The sequence below is a fragment of the Phyllobates terribilis genome, unplaced genomic scaffold, assembly GCF_046119375.1.
Source record: "Phyllobates terribilis strain yellow unplaced genomic scaffold, ASM4611937v1 Scaffold_8__6_contigs__length_399053987, whole genome shotgun sequence".
Taxonomy (NCBI): domain Eukaryota; kingdom Metazoa; phylum Chordata; class Amphibia; order Anura; family Dendrobatidae; genus Phyllobates; species Phyllobates terribilis.
In genome coordinates, this window is record NW_027362768.1 from 384,247,381 (window position 1) to 384,268,369 (window position 20,989).

Here is a 20,989-nt window from a genome sequence, read left to right on the forward strand (position 1 = left end):
AAAGTGCAATAAACTGCTGGAGTGTGAAAACTGGAAAAACGTTGCATGTATGTGACGCGCCCCCTGGGCCATCTTCAGGGGATACCCGGAGCCGGATCTGGGTAGGGGTAGTAGTCCTTGTGGCGGTGACCCGGTCCGTGCCCAGGGTGTCAAACTAAGTGGCAGTCTATGGCAGTAGATGTTAATTTGATCGACTACGCCACCCGTTGAGTGCGGCTTTGAAGCCGCCGCTGCAGAGCAGTCCGCTGAGGCCGGTGGTATATGTGCAGCAGTGATGGTATAACCCCCAACGGGAGGGGTATGGCCTCAGGGCAGCAGGTGTGGATGATGGGTGTAGTTATGTTGTAGAAAGGAGAGTCAGAGACTTGAGGTGCAGTTTCAGGGTTTTTACTCACGGTTGTTCTCTCAGTCACTCTGGCCTTGAGTGACCACCCGAGCCGTGCTGCGTCCACCAGGTCCTGGACTCGGCTAACCCCCAGGCAGTTCTGAAGCGTGGTCCTGAGCTCCCTTCTCTCTCTCTGTCTCTGGCCGTTCCCACCAGGGATCCACCTTTGGCCGGCTCCCTCGGGTCTCTTAGTGGTCAAACCTCCTCTGGGTTCCCTGACCCTATGCTTGGTGTGCCTTTCTGGTGGATTTGGTGAGGGTCGTGGCAAATCTTGACCACGACCTCCGGTTCCTGGCTGAGGATAAGTGGCCTCCACCAGTTCGGGTTCCGGTACCCGTGTCCGCCAACCCTTCACCCTTTCTGGTCTGTTTCTGGGTTCTTGGGGTTCCCTCTGTCTTTCTCTCTGGGTCCTTCTTTCTCCTCTCTCCTCTGCAGGCTTAGCTCTGGAGCTGGGCCCAGCCAGAGCCACAGCTCCCTGTCAGCCCTCCTGGCTGAACTCCTCTGCTCTGCTCCTCAGGCTAAAAAGACCCTGTCCTAAGATGGTGCCCACCTTATATACTCCCTCTATGTGTGAGCCCAGATGACTAGCACCCAATGAGCTCCTAGCTTTACCCAGACTACTCCCCCTATCTGCCCCTACACTACTGGGATATTCCACCCCCCTCCCACTCCAGCCAGGGACAGACGCTGTCGTACCTGCACATATACTTGGCGGGAGTACCGTAGTTCTGTCCCCCGGAAATGGGATGTATGTAGTGCATGCAGCCTACTGAGCTCAGTCCCACACTCCATCCTTACCCGGGAGTGGAATACCACACCTCTGGCTTGAGGTGTAATACCCCTGTAGCAGCCGAATCCTCAGGGTGCTACATATGCTTTAATTGACCCGATGCAGCGAGTGTCGCCCAACATGATGACTAGCGCTGCCTTACATAATATAAAACAGCCCTGTTCAAAATAAAAAACACTTGAATGTGGGTGTTTTATTGAACAGGGGTGTTTTATACGTTGAACAGGGATGTTTTATACTTTGAACAGGGATGTTTTATACTTTGAACAGGGGTGTTTTATACTTTGAACAGGGATGTTTTATATTTTGAACAGGGGTGTTTTATATTTTGAACAGGGGTGTTTTATACTTTGAACAGGGGTGTTTTATACTTTGAACAGGGGTGTTTTATACGTTGAACAGGGGTGTTTTATACTTTGAACAGGGGTGTTTTATACTTTGAACAGGGGTGTTTTATACGTTGAACAGGGGTGTTTTATACTTTGAACAGGGGTGTTTTATACTTTGAACGGGGGTGTTTTATACTTTGAACGGGGGTGTTTTATACTTTGAACAGGGGGGTTTTATACGTTGAACAGGGGTGTTTTATACTTTGAACAGGGGTGTTTTATACGTTGAACAGGGGTGTTTTATACGTTGAACAGGGATGTTTTATACGTTGAACGGGGATGTTTTATACTTTGAACAGGGGCGTTTTATACGTTGAACGGGGATGTTTTATACTTTGAACAGGGGTGTTTTATACTTTGAACAGGGGTGTTTTATACTTTGAACAGGGGTGTTTTTTACTTTGAACAGGGGTGTTTTATACTTTGAACAGGGGTGTTTTATACTTTGAACAGGGGTGTTTTATACTTTGAACAGGGGTGTTTTATACGTTGAACAGGGGTGTTTTATACGTTGAACAGGGGTGTTTTATACGTTGAACAGGGATGTTTTATACTTTGAACAGGGGTGTTTTATACTTTGAACAGGGGTGTTTTATACTTTGAACAGGGGTGTTTTATACGTTGAACAGGGGTGTTTTATACGTTGAACAGGGGTGTTTTATACGTTGAACAGGGATGTTTTATACTTTGAACAGGGGTGTTTTATACTTTGAACAGGGGTGTTTTATACGTTGAACAGGGGTGTTTTATACGTTGAACAGGGGTGTTTTATACGTTGAACAGGGGTGTTTTATACTTTGAACAGGGGTGTTTTATACTTTGAACAGGGGTGTTTTATACTTTGAACAGGGATGTTTTATACGTTGAACAGGGATGTTTTATACGTTGAACAGGGGTGTTTTATACGTTGAACAGGGGTGTTTTATACTTTGAACAGGGGTGTTTTATACTTTGAACAGGGGTGTTTTATACTTTGAACAGGGGTGTTTTATACTTTGAACAGGGGTGTTTTATATTTTGAACAGGGGTGTTTTTTTTTTACTATGAACAGGGGTGTTTTTTTTACTTTAACCCCTTTAAAGCCCAAGACTTACTAATACGTATCTGCGTCCTGGGCTTTAAGAGCCTGACCCGTATTAGTACGTCTTTGCGATCGCGCGTGCACACAGGCTGTGCGGGAGCGAACGCCGGCTGGTGTCAGCTGATTGTCACAGCTGACACCCGGTGCTATGTGCATGGAGTGGTCCCGCACCGCTCCGGTACATTAACCCCAGCAATGCTGCGATCGAAGTCGATCGCAGCATTGCGGTGGCAAAGGGAGGTGATCGCAATACTCACCTCCTCTTCCGGCCTTCAGCGCTGTCTGCCGCGGCTTCCCGGATGTTGCCATGACGACCCGATGTCATCATGACAACATCCGGGTCACCAGACAGCAGGAAGATATTTTGGTCAGGTGCTGTGCATGACCAAACTATCTTCTTCCTGTGCTGCTCTGACAGCCTGCATGGCACAGGGATGGTGCTCCATTCCTGTGCTATGCAGGCGATCAGAATAAAAAAAGTGAAAGTCCCATAGTGGGACAAAGTAAAAAAGTAAAAAAAAGTGTCAGAAAGTGAAAAAATAAATAAAATTGTAAAAATTAAAAAAAAAATCCACCAAAGATAAAAATATAATGTACCCATCAATAAATATTATTATGAAAAAAACAAAAAACAAAACAATGAAAGTATACATATTTGGTATCAACACGTCCGGAACGACCTGACCTATAAAATTTTCCCACTAGTTAAACCCTTCAGTGAACACGGTAAAAAAAGTAAATTAAAAACGAAGCAAAAAACAATGCTTTATCATCATACCCCCAAATGAAAAATGGAATAACACGCAATCAAAAAGATGAATATAAATAAAAATGGTACCGCTGAAAATGTCATCTCGTCCTGCAAAAAATAAGCCGCCATACAGCTCCATCAGCCGAAAAATAAAAAAGTTATAGCTCTCAGAATAAAGCGATGCAAAAAAATATTTTTTTCTATAAAATAGCTTTATTATGTAAAAGCGCCAAAACATAGAAAAACAATATAAATGTGGTGCCGCTGTAAACGTACTGACCCGAAGAATAAAGCTGCCTTATCAATTTTACCACACGCGGAACAGAATAAAAAAATTAAAAATAAAACAATTCCTGAATTGTTGTTTTTTGTTTATTCTGCCTCCCAAAAATCGGAATAGAAAGCAATCAAAAAATGTCATGTGCCTTAAAATGGTACCAATAAAAACGTCAACTCATCCCGCAAAAAACAAGCCATCATATGACTCTGTCGGCCAAAATATGGAAATATTATAGCTCTCAAAATATGGCGATGCAAAAACTAGATTTTACAAATCTTTTAGTGTGTAACAGCTGTCAATCATAAAAACCCGAAATGATTCTGGTATCTCTGTAGTCGCACCGACCCGAAGAATAAAGTCGTCTCATCACTTATACCGCACGAGCAACGGCGTAAAAAATAAACTCTCGGGTTAGGGTTAGGGTTGTGCTAGGGTTAGGGTTGGGGTTGGGGTTAGGGTTGTGTTAGGGTTGGGGTTAGGGTTAGGCTAGGGTTGGGCTAGGGTTAGGGTTGGGCTGGGGTTAGGGTTGTGCTAGGGTTAGGGTTGGGGTTAGGGTTGGGGTTAGGGTTGGGTTAGGGTTGGGGTTAGGGTTGGGATTAGGGTTGGGGTTAGGATTGGGATTAGGGTTGGGCTAGGTTTGGGGTTGGGATTATTTTCAAAAGTAAAAAAAAAAAAAGATGACGATATGGCAACTAGTGTTGAGTGCAAGTGCTTGCTACTTGAGTTTGCATCGGTTGCTCAGGTATGCATTGAGTATCGCGGGTGCTCGAGTCTAAGCCCCATATGCTTCGCTGCCCAAAAAAACTCGCGGGGATTGCCTGCCATGCATGAGCGATCCCCGCATGTTTTTTTTGGGTGTCTAATAACCATGAAACATGCAGGCGGGGACTCGAGCATGTCACTTGAGCATGCGCAATACATGGTGCATACCTGAGTACCCGATGCAAACTCAAGTAGCGAGCACTTGCGCTCAAGACTTAATGACAACTTATTCAATATGATGACCTAATGTTATCAAATGCTGTCGTACTTCTGGGTTCAAAATGTACACTATACCCCTTGATAAAATCCTTGAGGGGTCTAGTTTCCAAAATGGTGTCACTTGTGGGGGGTTTCCACTGTTTAGGCACATCAGGGGCACATCTGCTAATTATTCAAGCAAATTTTACATTGAAAAAGTCAAATGGCGCTCCTTACCTTCCGAATCCTGTCGTGCACCCATACAGTGGTTTTCCCCCACATATGGGGTATCTGCTTACTCAGGAGAAATTGCACAACAATCTGCATGGTGCAATTTCTCCTGTTACCCTTATGAAAATGCAAAATTTGGGGCTGAAAAACATTTTTGTGGGAAAAATGTGAACATTTTATTTTTACGGCTCAATGTTATAAACTTCTGTGAAGCACCTGGGGGTTCAAGGTGCTCACCACACATCTAGATAAGTTCTCGGAGGGGTCTAGTTTCCAAAATGGTGTCACTTGTGGGGGGTTTCCACTGTTTAGGCACATCAGGGGCTCCCCAAATGCAGCATGGCGTCCGCTAATTATTCAAGCAAATTTTACATTCAAAAAGTCAAATGGCGCTCCTTCCCTTCCGAGCCCTGCCGTGTGCCCAAACAGTGGTTTTTCCCCACATATGGGGTATCTGCGTGCCCATATGTGGGGAAAAACCACAACAAATTTTAGGGTCCGTTTTTTCCTGTTACCCCTGCGAAAATAAAAAAAATTGGGTCTAAAGTAACATTTTTGTGAAAAAAGTTAAATGTTCATTTTTTTCTTCCACATTCTAAAAATTCCTGTGAAGCACCTGAAGGGTTAATAAAGTTCTTGAATGTGGTTTTGAGCACCTTGAGGGGTGCAGTTTTTAGAATGGTGTCACTTTTGTGTATTTTCTGTCATAAAGACCCCTCAAAGTGACTTCAAATGTGATGTGGTCCCTAAAAAAAATGGTTTTGTAAATTTTGTTGGAAAAATGAGAAATCGCTGGTCAACTTTTAACCCTTATAGCTCCCGAATAAAAAAAAAAATTTGGTTCCAAAATTGTGCTGATGTAAAGTAGAGATGTGGGAAATGTTATTTATTAACTATTTTGTGTAACATATCTCTCTGATTTAAAGGCATAAAAATTCAAATTTTGAAAATTTCAAAATTTTCGTCAAATTTCCGTTTTTTTTCACAAATGAACGCAAATCATACCGAAGAAATTTTAACACAGTCATGAAGTACAATATGTCATGAAAAAACATTCTCAGAATCAGGGGGATCCATTGAAGCTTTCCAGGGTAATTACCTCATAAAGTGGGAGTGGTCAGAATTGTAAAAATTGGCCTGGTCATTAACGTGCAAACCACCTTGGGTTGTAAACTGGTTAAATAAGGGTTTTTCATTCTTTGATCAAGGGTGTTTTTTACTTTGAACAGGGGTGTTTTTTTTTACTTTGAACAGGGGTGTTTTTTTTTACTTTGAACAGGGGTGTTTTTTACTTTGAACAGGGGTGTTTTTTACTTTGAACAGGGGTGTTTTTTACTTTGAACAGGGGTGTTTTTTACTTTGAACAGGGGTGTTTTTTACTTTAAATCAAATGACATGGGAACAGCATGGGGAAGACCCCTGGAAGCATTTCTGACTCCCAGGTCACTGCTGTCAACAACGTGGTCAGAGTATTACGCCACTTTTACGGACTCACAATAAAACATACAAAAACAAAACCAAAATGGATTTTCCTGGGAAATATGTTAAGGAACATCCTTTCCAGGGTAAAGACTTGTGTATAAGATAAAATAAATAACCAAAAACAAAAATGCTCCTCCACACCTTGGGCTATGTTCACACGTAGCGTCTTTTGATGCGTTTTTGCACTTTTGCATTGCTTTCAACCAAGACAAATGCATTCACCAGGAAATGTCATTTTAACATTTTACAACCTTATCTGGCCATGTGCTGTGTGACACATGCATACAGTGCTGAAAAGACATGGGAACAGCATGGGGAAGACCCCTGGAAGCATCTCTGACACCCAGGTCACTGCCTAAAAGTGTGCCCATCATAAGTGATCCTTGGTGCACATAGGCGGATTATAACGAGGGCAATCTGGGCTACCGCCCGGAGCCCATGGCCAGATTGCCCTCATTATAATGTTTTGTGCGGAGGCAGGGGCAGGTTTGGCAGGGGGATCGCACTATACCTGACGCTGGCCGGGCGGCCACATCACAGGGAGGCAGACACGCCCCCTGCACACTGTGTGCTGCATCTCCAAGACTGACGTCACACAGCAGCGCCTGGAGCTGCATTATCCTGCCGGAGAGGAGCTCGTGCAGCAGACCTCAGTGGATGGCGGTAAATATGAGGTTTGGGGAGGATGTCTGGAGTGAGGAGGGGGCTGCAGGACGCTGCTCCCTTCCTGATGAGTTTGCATAAGATTCCATAGTGTCAGTTCAGCGGCCGCTCTGATGGGGCTCAGTGTGATTCATTGCAGGACTCTGACCTTTGCTGCAGATCAGGTCACTCTGGGTCATCAGCTCCAGCGTCACCAGATCTGCAGGAAAATTCAGAGTCCTGCAATAAATCACACTGAGCCCCATCAGAGCGGCCGCTGAACTGACACTATGGAATCTTATGCAAACTCATCAGGAGGGGAGCAGCTCCTGCAGCCCCCTGCAGAGCGACCACAGACATCACATACAGGATCCTGCACTGACTGATCAACCCTGAACCTACAGGACGTCACATATTATACTGCTCCATATATAATATGTGAGGTCCTGTGTACAGGTCCAGGTGTGATCAGTACAGTGTATATACCTGTACAAAATGTCACATCCAGTATACTGATTAGTGTATGGTATACTGGGGTACAGACATCAGATGGGATATAACGATGTGTATAGTATATAACGTCTAATGTCTGTATCACAGTATATCATACTAGCTATTGAACCCGTTTTACACCTGGGTCACAAGCATTTTTAGTGGTACATTTCTGGCGCCGTTTTTTTTGAAGACACTGTGTCTGCAAATTCTCATATACAGTGTCTTCAATAAAATGGCGCCGGATAGTGTGGTATGTGCATGCACTGACTCCGGCACCATTTCATTGAAGCATTGGGCTACAAAATTAAAGGGATCCTTTCATCAGAAATAAAGCTATTAACCTGCAGGTTAAAAGAGTTGTTATACTTCTCAGCAGCTGAGTGCAGTGAGGAGAAAATGAACTTTATTCTCCTCACCAGCATTCGGTTTCAGTTATGGGGGCAGTGCCGGTTCGGTCACGCCTCTGAGTATACAGAGCATCCGCTGTAACCGCGCCCCTGGCACTGATTGACACTGGCTCTACATTGAGGCTGGCTGTCAGTCAGGGCCAGGATTACAGCGGTTGCTCTGTATACTCAAAGTAATGACTGAACCGGCGCCGGGCCAGACCCCATGACTAAAACCGAATGCTCCCCCATCCTGGTATATGCTCTCTCCCCATTCTGGTATATGCTCCACCATCCTAGTTCCCCATTCTGGTACATGCTCTCCCATCCCGTTCCCCCATCCTGGTATATGCTCTCCCATCCTGGTATACAGGGCTGTGGAGTCGATAAGCCAAACCGCCAACTCCTCAATTTCCCTTACACCGACTCCGACTCCACGACTCCGACCCCCTCATACATGGCTCATCTATAAGTTATAAATTTACTGTAGCACAGATTCATCTCAGCTAAAACTCTAGACCCTGAGATCAGGAATAGGACAGACATTTATAGGACATTTCATAACGTTCCCAAATTTTATGAAAAAAATATTCCCCACAAACTGCATTGTACTACTGTACCCAATTTATTATATATTTTAGGAGTCGGTCCATTTTATTCCGACTCCACTAAAATAGGCACCTACTCTCAGACTCCGACTCCACAGACCTCCTGGTATGTACTCCCCCATCCTGGTATGTACTCACCCATCCTGGTATGTACTCCCCCATCCTGGTATATGCTTCCCCATCCTGGTATATGCTTCCCCATCCTGGTATATGCTTCCCCATCCTGGTATATGCTTCCCCATCCTGCCTGTTCTGCTGTTCTTCCATCCATACAAAAGAAAAAAAACAAAACAACACTCCTACTCGCTTCTTCCCCTCTCCCTTGCTGCGCGTTCTGGAACTGGCTGGAGGAGTGTGGCGCCGGAGTTCGCACCTGCGCATGCATGAACTACGACGCCACACTTCTTCAACCTCACCAGAGAACAAGGTATGTGCCCTAATGGCACTAAAGATGGCAGTATACGGTCAGCGCTTACGCACCCCGTGATCTCTGGCATCACAATCCTTTATCCTCGTCCTTCTCCCTCTCACATGTAACGTCTCATGTGTTCGTCTGTCTTTGGCCAGACTGCGCAGGCGCATTGCGTGCATAGTCTATAGAGGCTTCAAACAGACGGTCACATCTCCGATTATATTATAGATAATCATGTATTCTCATATAGACTGTACAGGGCCGTACCTAGGAGAAGAGATGGGGCAGGTGACCTGGGTACAGCCGTCAGGGGGGTGGCTTCGGGCCACCTCATGCGCTGGTCAGAGGTGTCTCACAGGCAGCTGCATTTTGCCGCCCCCCAGAGTGGGATTCGACCGTTCTCTGAGCTGGCTGTGGAACTGACAGTCAATCAGAGAAGGGAGCAATGTGCGGGCTCATACTGTAGATAGGGGGCTATGCGCAGGCTCATACTGTATATAGGGAGCTATGCGCGGGCTCATACTCTATATAGGGAGCTATGTGTGGGCTCATACTCTATATAGGGGGCTATGCGCAGGCTCATACTGTATATAGGGAGCTATGTGTGGGCTCATACTCTATATAGGGGGCTATGCGCAGGCTCATACTGTATATAGGGAGCTATGTGTGGGCTCATACTCTATATAGGGGGCTATGCGCAGGCTCATACTGTATATAGGGAGCTATGCGCGGGCTCATACTCTATATAGGGGGCTATGCGCAGGCTCATACTCTATATAGGGGGCTATGTGAGGGCTCATACTGTACATAGGGAGGGAGGTATGTGCAGGTTCATATTGTATATAGGGAGCTATGTGCAGGCTCTTATTGTACATCGGCTATATGAGGGCTCAAACTGTATATAGGGAGCTATGTGCGGGCTCATACTGTATATAGGAAGCTATATTCAGGCTCATATTGCATCTAAGTAGCTATGTAGGGGCTCATACTGTATTTAATGGCTGTGTGTGGGCTCATACTGTATGTACAGGGCTATGTGGGGGCTCATACTCTATGTAGGGGGATGTGTGGGGGCGCATACTATATGTACAGGGCTACGCTGGGGCTCATACTGTATCTAGGGAGCTATGCGGGACTCATACTGTGTATAGGAGGCTATGTGGGGGCTCACAATGTATATTGGAGTCTATATGGGGGCTCATACTGTATCTAGGGAGCTATGTGGGGGCTCATACTGTATATAGGAGGCTATGTGGGGGCTCATTCTGTATATAGGAGGCTATGTGGGAGCTCATACTGTGCATAGGGAGTTATGTGGAAGCTCATACTGTATATAGAGGGGCTATGTGGGGGCTCATACTGTATCTGGGAGGCTATGTGGGGGCTCATACTGTATATAGGAGGCTATTTGTGAGCTCATACTGTGCATAGGGAGTTATGTGGGAGCTCAAACTGTATAGAGGGGCTATGCGGGGGCTCATACTGTATCTGGGAGGCTATGCGGGGGCTCATATTGTACCTAAGGAGCTATGTGGGGACTAATACTGTATCTATGAGCTATGTAGGAGTTCATACTGTATGTAGGTGGCAGTGTATGGGCTCATACTGTATGTAGGGGGTTGTGTGTGGGCTCATACTGTGTGAACAGTGCTATGCTGGGGCTCATACTGTATCTACGGAGCTATGCAGGGGCTCATACTGTATCTAGGGAGCTATGCGGGGGCTCATACTGTATATAGAGGATGTCAGCATACTTAATTCTGATCAATATTAAGTCATACAATTAATATAATTTTTTTTTATTATTTTGTTAATATTAATATTAAGCAGAATTAATTTCAGCCTATTGATTCGGCCTCCACAACAGTCAAGGTCTCTCATGTGAAAATTAATCTCCCACCCCTGCTCTATTATGTATAGCGCTATGTTATGTATAGTGCCGTACATAATGGAAATTTCTCTTTGTCATTCTCTGTCTATAGATGTGACCAGAACATCTGTGTGTTGCTGACATGATCTATCACATGATCTATCAAATGGGATCATGTGACATGTCACATGATACATCAGGTACCTGGGGGGTGGGCCCACACCTTCTAAACTGCCCGGGGCCCTGGCTACTCTTAACCCACCCCTGCTAATGGGTGAATAAACTGCTCTGATTTGGTGGACAAAGTGCTCTAATGGGTGGATAAAGTGCACTAATTTGGAGGATAAAGCACTTTAATCGGTGGATAAAGTGTTCTAATCGGTGGACAAAGTGTTCTAATTTGATGTACAAATAATTCTAGTGGGTGGACAAAGCTTCCTAATTTGGCGAACAAAGCACTAATTTGGTGGAAAAGCAATCTAATGGATGGATAAAGCACTTTATTTAGTGGACCACTAAAGCACTCTAATGAGTGGACACTCTAATTTTGTGGACTAAGAGCTCTAAGGGGCAGATACAGTGCTCTAATTTGGTGGACAAAAGTGCTCTAATGAGGGGATAAAGCACTCTCATTTTGTGAATAAAGTGCTCTAACTAGGTGGACAAAGCACTCTATTGGTGGATAAAGCGCTCTTATTTGGGTTTCACCATAATTCCCATTTAATGCCATAGAGTATGACCATTTATGTGGCTTGTCTTTCCCTTGAGATCTCACCTGGGCTTTTTGGGACTGCTCCATGGGAAGTTGCCTTAATGTCACTTGTTACTTCATCCAATGACACTGTCAGAAAAATATTAAGAATTTCTCCCTCCCAGACCCCTCTTCTTCTCCCCCCTCCCCTATAGTATTTGTCAAGAGAGAAGAGCTGACAATCTACCATCTGTCTGTATAAAAATTAACACACACATGATAAATGCCTGGTAAGCAAATGCTAGCCCAAAAGATGTTAACCAACCCAATTAACACAGGCTTGTGATAAATTTACATCTAGCTGAGAAGGTTGTATTCCCAGGACGTCAAAGGGAATTTAACAGAGGTCTGCAGACTGGTCGGAGGCGACACAAAATATGGAATAACTAAAGTTCCATACGTCCGATAATAATGGGGCCCATATTTTTAGTGACAGGGTCAGCTAGGGAACAATATGCTTATTTTCCCGTAGCTGTAAGCCCCTCCGGGACGCTGTGGCGCAACAGACCGAAACTATGTTGTGTGTGGTCTCTGGAGAAAGGTAAATCATAAATAGAAAATATGGTACCACTTAAGGGATTCTGCGACCAACCGACGATAAGTTATCGCAAAAGCCAGATATTCTAATAAAAATATGAAGGCTAGAGGCCAGCCCACATGATGTTATGCCAGGGGGTGTGTGGGCAGGTCTCCCCTTCGGCATAAAGGATGCAGCCGAAGGTTGAGTAGTATTCATTGCCGGGTGTATATATTTATTATAACAAAGGATCACGTTCGATAACAGTCAAATCTGGAGTGCCTCCCCTCCACCTATACTGAATCGTCTCAGCGATCTTATAGTAAACTTCTTCTTTAATCCTGCTTTATTTGTGTAACTGTATACTCTGTACTGTAAATGTCCCCTTTGTAAAATCCTTGTATATGTTTCATAAAACTGCCTCCCTTTTGGATTAAATATAAAATTTAATAGTCTGTTTCTTTTGTCCTGTAATCATTCCTCCCCCGAAGCCATATACGCTACCAGAAAGCAGGCGTCCGGCCAGGCCTGTATTATAGTTCAAACTTGGCCATTGGTGGCAGAGAATAATAATAAATGGGCTATTGTGAAGCTGGCAGTAACCGTACGCGGGCGTATCCACATATTCCATGCGTTGGAATCCGGAGGTGTGACGCCATATGCTTTCTGCTCGCTTGCCGATAGCTACGTAGTGAGTAGTCGGGATCGTGTGCGCACGGATCCCTGATGAAATCCTGATAGGGTGACGGCAACGGTGAGATATTGTGTGATCGCCCCGGTGACGTCTCTGACAGATTGGTGGCAAGAGGTGGGATATTACAGAACAATCATTCCTGTCACTGAAAACTTGCACGGTTCTTGCGAGAATTCTGAGCAGAGTTTTAAGAAATCAGACTCAGTTTTTTAATATTTTTTACCTGGGACATTACTGTACGTGTAGCAGTTGTATCCCCTCCCCTTCTCTTGTTTATCTGTCCTATCTTTTATTTGGCAATAATGGCTATACGTGGAGAGCCATGGTATACCCAGCAGTCGAAGGCCACTCTCACTGCCCTCTGTGAGCTGAGACAGATTGACCCCACGGGCAAAAACAAGGCTCAAATGATTGCTGAACTGTTGCAGTGTGCCGCAGAGCCAGTCCGACAGCAGAGCCCTGATGATGGGGCGGCCAGCCAAGGCCCAGATGGCGCTGTTGCAGGGGTCCCACCTGTGATTGCCAGCCATACCCACAGCCAGGGTAGTGTGGACCCCTACCTGCAGATGGCCTTGGAGCAGCTCGCTGGAGACGACCGTGATGGACGATTGCAGCTGATCCTGAAATTCCAGGAACAAGCAGAGCAACGGGCCCCAGCTGACCGAAAGGCTGCTGAGCGACAGGCCCAAGCTGACCGACAGGCTGCTGAGCAAAAGTGGCAAGATGAGCAGCGGTACCAGCTGGAGTTAGCCTGAATCCAGCTGCCGAGATCCACCCCATCGAGCAGTGAGTCCAGCAGCACCAACGGCTTTAAACCCCGTCCTGAGCATTTTCCTGTAATGGAGAAAGACGGGGACTTGGACATATTTCTGCGAGGGTTTTAAAAAGACTGCAGGCAGTACAAGCTGCCCGCGAACCAGTGGGCCAGGGCCTAATGCAGCCATTCTTTTTGTGGGTGGGGCGGTTGGCCAGGCCCATGAGAACTTACAACCGGTTACTGTGGGCAACACCGTTACTGTTGGCCTCAAGGACACTGGCGCAGAACGTACCCTCATCCGCCCTAAGTTTGTATTACCAGAAGAACTCATTGACCCTGACTGTCACCGGATTTGGGGGTGTTCGCCGTCCCATACCGATGGCCCGAGTTTTCCTGGACTGCGGTGCGGGGAGGGGATTAAGGGAAGTGGGGGTGTCAGAGAATCTCCCCACTAATGTGCTATTGGGAACTGATCTGGGACGGTTGGTTGCCCGATACATTCCCGACAACCCTCCCAGGTCTGATATGTCATGTGATGTAACTGTCAATTTCAATGTAATGCATAATAAAAATGTGTGTAGTGGAAAAGGGGAACTCAGCCTCCTCACCTTGCGGGGTGATGCTGCTGAGGATCCCCTAAAACGAGCCAGCATAAGTGCTATGGGCAAGGGGAGCAGGCACGGACACCAGGAAGCAGGTAGTCCAGTGCAGGTGACCAGTGTCGCTCCAGAAGTTGACATGGTTGGTGGTAGCTGCCCCATGACTAGCACGGCTCCAGAGGTAATGGGAAAGGATGGGGAGAAGTACGGGGATCATAAGGAAAGTGGTCCCGTGCCGTCAACCAGTGTCACGACGGACTGTGAAATGGCCGGTCGTAGCTGCTGACGCGCCCCTTGGGGCCGTGGGGTACTCGGTAGCTGGGCCGGTCCTTCTCGGGGTAGTCACGGTGGCAGTGACTTGGTCCGTGGCCCCGGGCGGTCAAATAAATTAAAGAAAAGGGGAATAAAGTTTTTGGGGAAGAAAGTTTGTGACGCCACATGTGATATGCGGCTATATGGGGCCGCCGCTTCGGTGCAGATCCACTGGAGCTGATGGTGACGCAGCAGAGTTGGTTCAGCTCTCCACAGGCAGAGCTAAGCTCCAGGGCAGGATATGATGATATTATAAGGTAGATGTGGTCGGTGCAGTGTAGTGCAGGGCAGGTGACGCAGTAATTAGCCAAGGACACAGTGGGGTGCAGTCTTCAGGTTTTACTCACAGTTCTTAAGTTCCCCAAGTTACAGTTACCGGTGTGTAACCGCCCACGTCGTCCTGTGTAGTGATCCAGCAAACTCTCAGGTATCTTAGGAGCACTTGGACCGGACCCCGTTCTATGTACCTTTCCAGGTTGTCTCACTGCGCTGGCTCTCACCCTCCTGCCCTGCGCCTCACACTCAGTGTCCCAAGCCAGTGGCCGCGGGCCTTGTTGGGCGACGTCCTCTTTGTCCCCTTGGTCCTCTATGGCCACCTTTTCGGCGATTAAGTGTGGAGTGTGGCTGCAGCAACTGAAATGCTGCAACCTGAGGTTTGCTAGCTGAGATCTAAAGTACTCCACTAGGCTGGGGCCAGTCCCCTACTGCGGCCTGATCCCTCCACGTGAGCGTGAATTCGGGCACACGGGTGGCATCCGCACTCACCGTACCCCTGGGATCCCCTCTGTATCTCTGGAGCCCTCCTCACTGCTCCCTTTTTCTTTCCTCTCTTTCCTCCTGGGCCCCTCTGACTTGGCCCGACTCCTCTCTCCTTCCTTGCTCTCCTGATCAGAGCTCCTCCTGAGCTCCCAGCTCCCAACTCACTCTGCACTCCTGGTCCAAGCACTGGAGCAGGAGACTGGCCTGTTCTAGAACCTTCTACCTTTCTTATATACCCTTCTGTCTGTGCTCCACTGAACTTCTTCCTCCACCCACCTCTTCTACCTAGTTTTACCCTCCAGTTAGGGACCAGGGACTGTGCTCTCCCTTAGGAGCAATCTCACCCTTCCCTACTGAAGTGGAGTGTATTGGATGTAGGTGTGTGGGTCCCGGGTAGTACTCCCTCCTTACCTGAGAGTGGGGTACCACACTTCTGGGTGAGATGCAGTACCTCTGTGGCAACTGGACTCGCAGGGGTGCCACACTGCCCCATAGTGAGCACAGCTCCCCAGGTAACAATGAGGGATGGAAGGGTATGCCCCACAACCAGGCAAGGTAAAACAACGGTGTGTCCCCCTGTCTGTCAGGAGTATGGGAGGAAGGTACCCATAGCCTGTCAGAGATGTGGGGAAAATGTATCCCGAACCAGTCAGGGTGATCTGCAAGCTGGATCCCCATTCGGTCAGAGTGGTGGGCGAGTTGGGTCCACGGCTTGTCGGATCAGCAAGGAAGGTTGGCCGCGTGGTGGGCTTACAGAGCGATCTGTTAATCAGCCCCTACGCCACCTCAAAGAGGGGGAGATGTCAGAAAAATATTAAGAATTTCTCCCTCCCAGACCCCTCTTGTTCTCCCCCCTCTTGTCAGGAGAGAAGAGCTGACAATCTACCATCTGTCTGTATGCAAATTAACACACACGAGAAATGCCTTGTAAGCCAATGCTAGCCCAAAAGGTGCTACCAAACCCAATTAACACAGGCTTGTGATAAATTTACATCTAACTGAGAAGGTTGTATGCCCAGGACATCAAAGGGAATTTAAAAAAGGTCTGCAGACTGGCTGGAGCCAACACGAAATATGTAATAATTGAAGTTCCATACGTCCGATAATAATGGGGCCCATTTTTTTAGTGTCAGAATCAGCTAGGGAGCAATATGCTTATTTTCATGTAGCTGTAAGCCCCTCCAGGGCTCTGTGGCGCAACAGTACCAAACTATGTCGTGTGTGGTCTCTGGAGAAAGGTAAAATCATAATAGAAAATATGGTACCACTTAGGGGCTTCTGTGACCCACCAGCGATAAGTTATCATAAAAGCCAGATATTCTAATAAAAATATGATGTCATCCCAGGGGTTATGTGGGCAGGTCTCCCCTTCGGCATAAAGAACGCAGCCGAAGGGGGAGTAGTATTCATTGCTGGGTGTATATATTTATTATAGCAAAGGATCACGTTCGATAACAGTCAAATCTGGAGTGCCTCCACCTTTACTGAATCGTCTCAGTGATATTTTGTATATTTTTGTATATTTTTCATAACACTGCCTCCCTTTTGGATTAAATATAAAATTTAATAGTTCTGTTTCTTTTGTCCTGTAATCGTTCCTCCCCCGAAGCCATATACACTATCAGAAAGCAGGAGTCCAGCCAGACCTGTATTATAGTTCAAACTTGGCCGGTGGTGGCAGCGAATAATAATAAGTGGGCTATCGTGAAGCTGGCAGTAACCGTACGGGGGCGTATCCACATATTCCATGCGTTGGAATCCAGAGGTGTGACGCCAAATGCTTTCTGCTCGCTTGCTGATAGCTACGTAGTGAGTAGTCGGGATTGTGTGCGCACGGATCCCTGACGAAGTCCTGGCAGAGTGACGGCAACGGTGAGATATTGTGTGATCTCCCCGGTGTCGTCCCTGACGTCTCTGACAGACACTAAATTAAGATGCAGCGAGATCCGGAGATATTCCCTCATTCGTGCTTTATCTTTCAGGTGCATGATCATACATTTGCTGGGCCCCGGGGACACCAGAATGTTCAATTGTAAAGCAATGGAGGGGAGATATGTGACAGTGCTGCTACCAGATAGAATGGACAGACTCTCCCTCTGTGAAGTCCAAGTATTTGGCCTCCCGATATCCTCAATTGGAAAGAATTAAGGCCTCAACGTCGAGCTCGTCACATTGGCAGGGATCTGTGGATGTAGAAATGGGAGCAATGACAGGCTTGTGCTGCCACCCCTCTGCTGGGGACGGCCACTGATAGCCACGTGTTTCCACCACTGGTACCTGCCGTTTGACCGTCCTCTAGATCTGATTAAGGTTTTGTTTTCTGGACTCTCTTCTATCTGAGCGGTCACATTACTAGATACAATCTACGTATACATGGGGCAGGTTCTTCTCAGTTCCCCTCATCCTCACGCCTCCAGTTAGCGGCAGTTATGGAACGTTGGGACGTTTGTTTGGATAGGATCTAGAACAATCTAGAATAAATGTGATGTTTCTACCGACACACTGAATTCTCCTTAAAAAAATGTTCTTTCAGGAAAGATTCCACGTGGCATCGAAGGAAAAGGTAAGAAACTTTTATTTATAATATTTATGATGTTTTCATGCCATAAATCCCGCTCCGTCATGACCATAAGACAATGGACGTGATTCTGCTTAGTGTAAAAATATTGGTCTCCATTAGCAAACAGCTGAGTTTTACACTTTGTGGGGTGTTTCTGGTATAAGGCAGGTGTTATGGGAATTTTCCAGTATACGGGAGGTCTTGTGGGTTGTTCCTCATATATGTCAGGTCTTATGGGAAGTTTCTGATATACGTAGGGTCTTCTGAGGTGTTCAAGGTATATAGCAGATCTTGAGGGGTGTTCTCGGTACATTGCAGGTCTTGTGGGGTATTTACGTTATACAGTGGGTCTTATGGGAAGTTTCTGGTATATTACTGTTCTTGTGGGGCATTTCCGGTATATGGCGCATCTTAAGGAATGTTATTGCTATATGTCGGGTCTTGTGGGGTGTTCCCAGTATACGGCAGGTTTTGTGGGGTGTTCCCAGTATACGGCAGGTCTTGTAGGGTGTTCCCAGTATACGGCAGGTCTTGGGTGTTCCCAGTATACGGCGGGTCTTGTGGGGTGTTCCCAGTATACAACGAGTCTTGTAGGGTGTTTCTGGTATACAGCAGGTCTTGTAGGGTGTTCCGGTATACAGCGGGTCTTGTAGGGTGTTCCCGGTATACAGCGGGTCTTGTGGGGTGTTCCCGGTATACGGCAGGTCTTGTGGGGTGTTCCCGGTATATGATGGGTCTTGTGGGGTGTTCCCAGTATGCCGCGGGTCTTATGGGGTGTTCCCAGTATATGGCAGGTCTTGTGGGGTGTTCCCAGTATACGGCATGTCTTGAGGGGTATTCCCAGTATAAGGCAGGTCTTGTAGGGTGTTCCCGGTATATAGCGGGTCTTGTGGGGTGTTCCCAGTATACGGCGGATCTTGTAGGGTGTTCCCGGTATACAGCGGGTCTTGTGGGGTGTTCCCGGTATACGGCAGGTCTTGTGGGGTGTTCCCAGTATGCGGCGGGTCTTGTGGGGTGCTCCCAGTATATGGCAGGTCTTGTGGGGTGTTCCCAGTATACAGCAGGTCTTGAGGGGCGTTCCCAGTATACAGCAGGTCTTGTGGGGCATTTCCAGTACATGATGGGTCTTGTGGGATGTCCCTGGTATACAGCAAGTCTCCTGGGGTGTTCCTGGTATATGGAAGGTTTTGTGGGGTGTTCCCAGTATACTGCAGGTCTTGTGAGGTGTTCCTGGTATATGGAAGGTTTTGTGGTGTATTCCTGATATACGGCGAGTCCTGTGGGGTTTTCCCAGTATATGACAGGTCTTGTGGGGTGTCCTCGATATACGGTAGGTCTTGTGGGGTGTTACTGAAATACAGCAGGTCTTGTGAGGTGTTCCTAGTATACGGCGGGTCTTGTGCGGTGTTACCAGCAGGATATGCTGGGTCTTGTGGGGGTGCTCCCAGTATACGAAAATTCTTTAGCGGTGTTCCCGGTAAGTGTCAGGTTTTGTGAGGTGTTCCCAGTACATTGCAGGTCTTGAGGTGTCCCCGGTATATAGCAGGTCTTTTGGAGTGTTCCTGGTATATGGCAGATCTTGTGCGATGTTACCAGATATGCTGGGTCTTGTGGGATATCCCCAGTATACGGAAAGCCTTGTGGGGAATTCCCAGTATACTGCAGGTCTTGTGGCGTGTTCCCAGTATGTGGAAGGTTTTGTAGGGTACTCCCGGTATATGGTGGGTCTTGTGGGGTGTTCACAGTATATGACAGGTCTTCTGGTGTGACCCCGGTATACAACGGGTCTAGTGAGGTGTTACCGGAATACAGCAGGTCTTGTGGGGTGTTCCCAGTATACACTAATTATTTTGGGGTATTCCCAGTATACACTAATTATTTTTGGGTGTTCCTGGTATACGCCACATCTTGTGGGGTGTTCCCAGTATATAGCAGGTCTTGTGGGGTGTTCCCAGTATATGACAGGTCTTGTCGGGTGTTCCCAGTATACAGCAGGTCTTGTGAAAGTGTTCCCAGTATATGACAGGTCTTGTAGTGTGTCCCCGGTATACAACGGGTCTTGTGAGGTGTTACCAGAACACAGCAGGTCTTGTAGGGTGTTCCCAGTATACGATGGGTCCTGTGCGGTGTTACCAGGATATGCTGGGTCTCGTGGGATACTCCCTGTATACAGAAATTCTTGTGGGGAATTCCCAGTATATTGCAGGTCTTGTAGCATGTTCCCAGTATATGGAAGGTTTTGTGGGGTATTACCGGTATATGGTGGGTCTTGTGGGGTGTTCACAGTATATGACAGGTCTCGTGGTGTGTCCCCGGTATACAACGGGTCTAGTGAGGTGTTACCGGAATACAGCAGGTCTTGTGGAGTGTTCCCGGTATACAACAATTATTTAGGGGTGTTCCTGGTATACGCCACATCTTATGGTGTGTTCCCAGTATATAGCAGGTCTTGTGGGGTGTTACCAGAATACAGCAGGTCTTGTAGGGTGTTCCCAGTATACGGTGGATCTTTTGGGATGTTTCCGGTATATGTCTGGTCTTGTGGGGTGTTCCCAGTATACGATGCATCATATGGGATGATCCTGGTACATGGTGGATCTTATGGGATGTTCCCGGTATATGGCGGGTCTTGTGGGGTGTTCACAGTATATAGCAGGTCTTGTGGAGTGTTCCCGGTATACAACAATTATTTAGGGGTGTTCCTGGTATACGCCACATCTTATGGTGTGTTCCCAGTATATAGCAGGTCTTGTGGGGTGTTACCAGAATACAGCAGGTCTTGTAGGGTGTTCCCAGTATACGGTGGATCTTTTGGGATGTTTCCGGTATATGTCTGGTCTTGTGGGGTGTTCCCAGTATACGATGCATCATATGGGATGATCCTGGTACATGGTGGATCTTATGGGATGTTCCCGGTATATGGCGGGTCTTGTGGGGTGTTCACAGTATATAGCAGGTCTTGTGGGGTGTTCCCAGTATACAATGCATCATATGGGATGTTCCTGGTACATGGTGGATCTTATGGGATGTTCCCGGTATATGGCGGGTCTTGTGGTGTGTTTCCAGTATATGGAAGGTCTTGTGGGGTGATACTGGTGTATGGTAAGTTTGGTGGGGTGTTCCCAGTATGCAGTAATTAGTACCTACCAGAAGTGGTTCAAGGCAGAGATACAGGGTCATGGCACCAAAGGCTTAATGTGTGTCTAATCAACAGAAACCTGAACAATGTGAGGTTGATTTAAACCTCTTTACGACAAGTGCCATGATAGTTTATGGCA

The 20,989-nt window shown here is 46.9% G+C and overlaps 1 protein-coding gene across 1 annotated transcript in view; it reads left to right on the forward strand.

Moving 5' to 3' along the window:
* LOC141157604 (C-reactive protein-like) overlaps positions 1 to 20,989 on the forward strand; it is a 30,048-nt gene that overhangs the window by 7,889 nt on the left and 1,170 nt on the right. Inside the window, exon 2 of the mRNA XM_073645076.1 lies at positions 17,685 to 17,714. Coding sequence (XP_073501177.1) covers positions 17,685 to 17,714 — 30 coding nt within the window. The remainder of the gene's footprint in view (positions 1 to 17,684; positions 17,715 to 20,989) is intronic.